Raw genomic sequence first — 5,059 nt, 5'->3', positions numbered from 1 at the left:
CTACAGAGTGAGTTCCAGGACAACCAGGGCTATACAGAGAAACCCTGTCTCGAAAAACCAAAAAAAAAAAAAAAAAAAGAAAAGTCAAGTCATTGACAAACCTCAACAGGACCCTTCTACAAATTAGTCATATTTTAACTGTATCTATATAATACCTTCAATACAAGCCAGTAAACCCATTTAAATCATTTCCCTTTAAGTTCTGGATGCTGGGATTCTCATGTTGAGATATAAACCTATACAAACATTGATTTTAAAAAGAAAAGATATTTGAAGAGCCCTCAGCTGAAGGAGGGGTTTCTGCAGAGTTCATACCATGATTTTCTTCAGGGATTAGACTGTAAAGTACAGCTATTGAGACTTTCTCTGGGAATTTTCATGAAATGCCTGTGGGGCACCTTATCACCCAAATAACCCCCATCACAGTTGCTTATGTGGATTAGCCTCTCCATTTCAAGAGAAGCACAAACACCCCTGCTTCCCAGTAAGGAGTGTGAGTCCTGGGCACACAAGGGTTACAGAGGTTCTGTGGTGAGTTTATTGAGCAGATGGGAAACTTACACAGGAAAGAAATGACTTGGTCATCTTTCTACTCACTCCTTCAGGATGGATTTAGCTTTCTTCCCTAATTTATTGACTCCAATTTCCCTCTCACATGCCTTACTCCTTCCCTAATCACAGCAGCTAGAAGCTTTGATCCTTCCATTTTTGCCCATTTTAAACTTAGGTTGATTATTTCCTTGTAGCGGTTGGGGCAAATTGTGTAACACTTATGTATTCCCACTATGGAATTTTATCCAATTCTCACTTCCTCCCAATGAGGAATCTCCTGCCTTCTTCCTGAAATTCTAATGGGACTATGTCTAACTACTAGGGCACATTTGTTAGGACATAGAAACCCAGAGCCTCTAAGATTCCTCCTGGTTTACTCCTCTTTGCCTTTTATTGGGTTGGCATGCATACAACCTTTTGAAAGATGAGGAGTTCAACTCCAGGCACAGGAGAATTCTTAGGCAATCATAAACAGTGATTGTAGTTCCCCTCCTGGGGATGAAATCCTACCTAAAAAAAAAAAAAATACTGATCTGTTTGTTGTACTTCTATACTTTCTAAAATAATCAACTCTTTTCTTCTCTCAAGAGAATCTTCATACAACAATCATTCTCAATTTTCAGCAACAAACACTGGCATTTGAACTGTCTTCAGCAAGCCCATGCTCAAATATGTATCTGGGCTTTTGTTTACCTTAAATACTTTCTAAAACATAAAGAAAGGGGATTCGATTACCTTCGCCAAAGTCCTTGGTTTTGATGTATTTGTCTTCACATCTTCAGCATCATTGGGTATTTGTCCTCCAAAAGACCAACCTCCAAGCCTATTAGGAGTAAGTATGATGTTAGTCCTAATCAGATTACCAGGATTCCACTCAAAGGGTGATTCAGAGCCAAAACATAGCAGTGAGAATCATCCCAAGACAGTAGTCTGCTGAGCATGTCTGACCTATAGCATGACCTCACCAACTAAGACACCTGCTGATGGTGGTGACCTGACCTCAGTCTAGCACCGAGAAAGAGGATATGGCTTATGAAGAAGGAATGGGCATGGTTTGCCATGTTAGAAGATATACTTAGTAGAACTTAGCAGGAAACAGCATTGTGGAAGGACATGCCTGTGACTCTCAGCACTCTATTTTAATTCATATCCACTATTCAGGATGAGTTGCCCCAGTTCAGTTTTATGACTGCCTAGTTTGGCTCTCCTGCTCTGCTCTTTCCCTTTACCACTCTCAGGGCTTACCTTGCTCTAGAAGGCATTGCAGAACTATAGTGGGTGAGGTACTTATCTTTTGAATTGTCCCAATACCTTCCATCAGTTTTATCAATTACCACACTGAGTTTTATAATCATTAACTTGCTGGTTTGCCTTTCATGCAGCTAATGAGTTTCTTCCTGGGTTCTGATTATGTAGCTTTATCTCTGTGGGCTGTATGGTATCGTATACGTATTAAGCTTCTCAATATAGCTGACATAAGAAAAAAGGTATGAAAAGAGGTACACATTAATATTGGCTTCCCAGCGTCTGGATGGAAACAGACTAAAGAACAGTCCTGTTCCATAACACCCTTACCGCAAACATTAAAGAATAGGGTTGCATTGCCATCTGGCTCAACGGAATTTATTCATCCATTCAACAGGCTTAGACTGGGTACCTCTGATATACCAAGGTACTACTCCAAGTTCTGTGAATACAACTTTTATCCTCTCGAGGTTAAGAAGGAGAAGTAGAGATTGTAGAATATATTTAAGGGCGCTAGGAGGGCACAAAAAAAGCAAAAAAAGAAGCAGGGAAACCAAAGGTCAGAGAAGGTCAGTATTGAGGGCAATGGTAACACACTGGCCTGGCAAAGGAGGAGGAGAAGCAGATGCAAGGGGGTATGGTATCATAGCAACATGGACAGCGAACAAATGTCTGCATCTATGAAGCAATGCAGTGTGTTTGGGGTACTTGGGAAATTTGACAGAATAGTAAATGCTGCTGTCATTGCAAGCAATGTGAAGTAAGCATCCCTATCTACCACATCTGTAGTCACCTCTTTCAGTTTCCAAAAACTCCACACAAAATTTTTCCCAAAAGCCACAAGGAATTGTAAGACATGATTTGTTCCCAGTTTCCATTACTAAGTACTACACAGTAGAGGAAATTTTAACAAGAGATCATTATTTCATTATGCCAGTAGCTCTTCTGCTCTGCTCCCTGAAGCAGCAAGACTGCCACTGGCTCCCCTGCCTCTGCCACTGATGAGATCTCAATTGATATGATTTCCCCAAATGCTTTAAAGCCTGAAAGCCAGCAGTGGAGAATCTGACAAAGGCCTACAGCATGGTTTTGGAATTCATATGAACACCAAGGTACACATTAGACTTTTGGGCTTTACTGCGTATTAACATTTAAATCAATGGTGGATTTTTTTTTTCTAAACTATGGTTGACTCTCAAAGTCCATGATCTCCACACATCTGTGGGTTTTTCAACCAACTGCTGAAAATAATTGTGTTTGCATTCAACATATATAATTATCATCTTTATTATTATTATTCATGAAACAATGCAGAATAGCTGTTCACATAGCATTTGTAGTCTGTCTGGTACCATAAGTCATTTAAAGATGACTACAGAATGGGATTTTATGCAAGTACCATACCATGAATAAGGGATTCAAGCTCCTAAGGATTTGGGTACCCTCTGAATCCTAGAATGAGGCTCAGTACATGTGGAAGGATAACTGTAAATCAAATAAAATAGGTAGGATCCAGCAACAGTTTTGTACACACCTTGGTTTTGCAGATGGCACCAGTAAGTACTCTTCCACATCATAGCCCGAGAGGTTGAGCAGTGTGTGTCCCAGGCAGTTGGTCAGAGAGGGAGCACCAGCGCTTTTATTTGGACACTTCTGTAATTGTTTTCAAAGAAATAAAACAGAAACTTTTTCAGAATCCACAATTGACTTACTGGCATTCCTTTAAACTAAATGTGACTTTTTCTAGCTTTCGATTTTTAATAAATTATCTCCAGCCTTTTATATATTCTGATTTCTGAAGTCTCTTTAAGAGCCCCCCTGCAGTCAAGGGTTTCGTCAGAATTCCACTGTGCCCTCTGCTGTCAGTTATATCTGAGAACTTCAAATCCTTTTTTGCATGTAAGTTTGGGCAGATCTGTAAGAACTAAAAAGGGAAGATGTTTTCACTGGCGTGATCTTTCATTTGAAGAAGCTTCGAGAGTCAGAGGCAACGAGTAGGAGAAAGATAAGCAGAGGATTCAAAGGCCAGTGTTTCTTTCATATGTGCTGGAGGCCAAACTCAAACAGCCTTCTGAGGTTTGCCTAAGTCTGCATGATGAAATGGCCATCGAGTGAATAAGGAGGAAGTGGTCAAGTCACTGTACGACTGCCATACCACCACAGACAGAGTTCACGCTAAATTTGCTCTGTTTCTACTTCTGTGAGAGCAAGTTTGGAGGAAGTAGTAGTGAAAATAGAAAAACTGTCTCTGAATTTTTTACTCCAGCATTGGGAGCTTGTTTTCTCTTCAAAACTGGAATCAAATCACCCTGACCTAACGTGTGGATTTGCTGTTCCATTCCTGTACATGCAAGCGCTATGGCAAATCAAGAGGGTCTTAGAAAGTATGACTTTTAGAAAGGTATGGATTAGATAACAAGAATTTTAATTGCTGTAAATTATGGCTTAACTAAATTCTCACATATGTAGAAGTTTTAAAACTCAGATCAAAGAAACAGTAAACAGTTGCTGTTAGATGCTGTAGCAGGAGGAAGGGAACTCTAGAAAGCTGCTGGTCACAGCTCCAAACCTTCAGTTAAGCAGAAGGTATGAGCTCATAGGCCCAGTGCACATGCTCACTCTAAATCAAACTATGCATTGTATACTTGAAACTGCTGAGTTCATTCTCTTCTAACACAGAAACTTGAGCAAAGTTCCATTACTGTGGAAGGACTCAGCAATGATGCTTAATATGTTCATTCTTGTTGGGTGTGGTAGAAAATGCCCTTAATCCTAGTGCTCAAGAGGCAGAGGCAGGCAGATCCAAGGTAAGTTCTAGGATAGCCTGGTCTACAAAGTAAGTTCCAGGACAGCCAGGGCTGTTACACGGTTTACAGACTTATAAAAAGCCAAGGAACAATGGATATGCAATGAGGAAATAGATGTGGACTTAGGGCTTCTGAATGGCAGAACTTAGGGAGGTAATTATTTTTCCCTTCAGTCATACACAGTTAACTGAGATCACCATGATCAACAAAAGTAGGGGAACTAATGTTGGACATCTGTTCCCTGCACACTTTCCCATGTCTCTCTAGAGGTAGCCTTAAGGCACAATGATTTATGCCTCAACACCTTCCTCTGAGGTCCTTGGATCACTACTAAAATGACTGCTATTTCTCAAAGTATGTTCCAGAGAACACAGAGTTCACAAAAAAGAAGAAGAAGAAGAAGAAGAAGAAGAAGAAGAAGAAGAAGAAGAAGAAGAAGAAGAAGAAGAAGAAGA

General features: G+C 40.2%; 1 protein-coding gene across 1 annotated transcript in view; it reads right to left on the bottom strand.

Annotated features, from left to right (window-relative positions):
• The window catches only part of Abca13 (ATP binding cassette subfamily A member 13), a 471,059-nt gene that overhangs the window by 147,274 nt on the left and 318,726 nt on the right, over positions 1 to 5,059 (bottom strand). The window contains exons 46-47 of the mRNA XM_021177120.1: positions 3,332 to 3,450; positions 1,288 to 1,375 (exon numbers count right to left, since the gene is read on the bottom strand). Of these exons, the coding sequence (XP_021032779.1) occupies positions 1,288 to 1,375; positions 3,332 to 3,450 (207 nt within the window). The remainder of the gene's footprint in view (positions 1 to 1,287; positions 1,376 to 3,331; positions 3,451 to 5,059) is intronic.

This window comes from Mus caroli, chromosome 11 (genome assembly GCF_900094665.2).
Source record: "Mus caroli chromosome 11, CAROLI_EIJ_v1.1, whole genome shotgun sequence".
Classification (NCBI taxonomy): Eukaryota; Metazoa; Chordata; class Mammalia; order Rodentia; family Muridae; genus Mus; species Mus caroli.
This window is presented reverse-complemented; position numbering and strand designations above follow the sequence as displayed.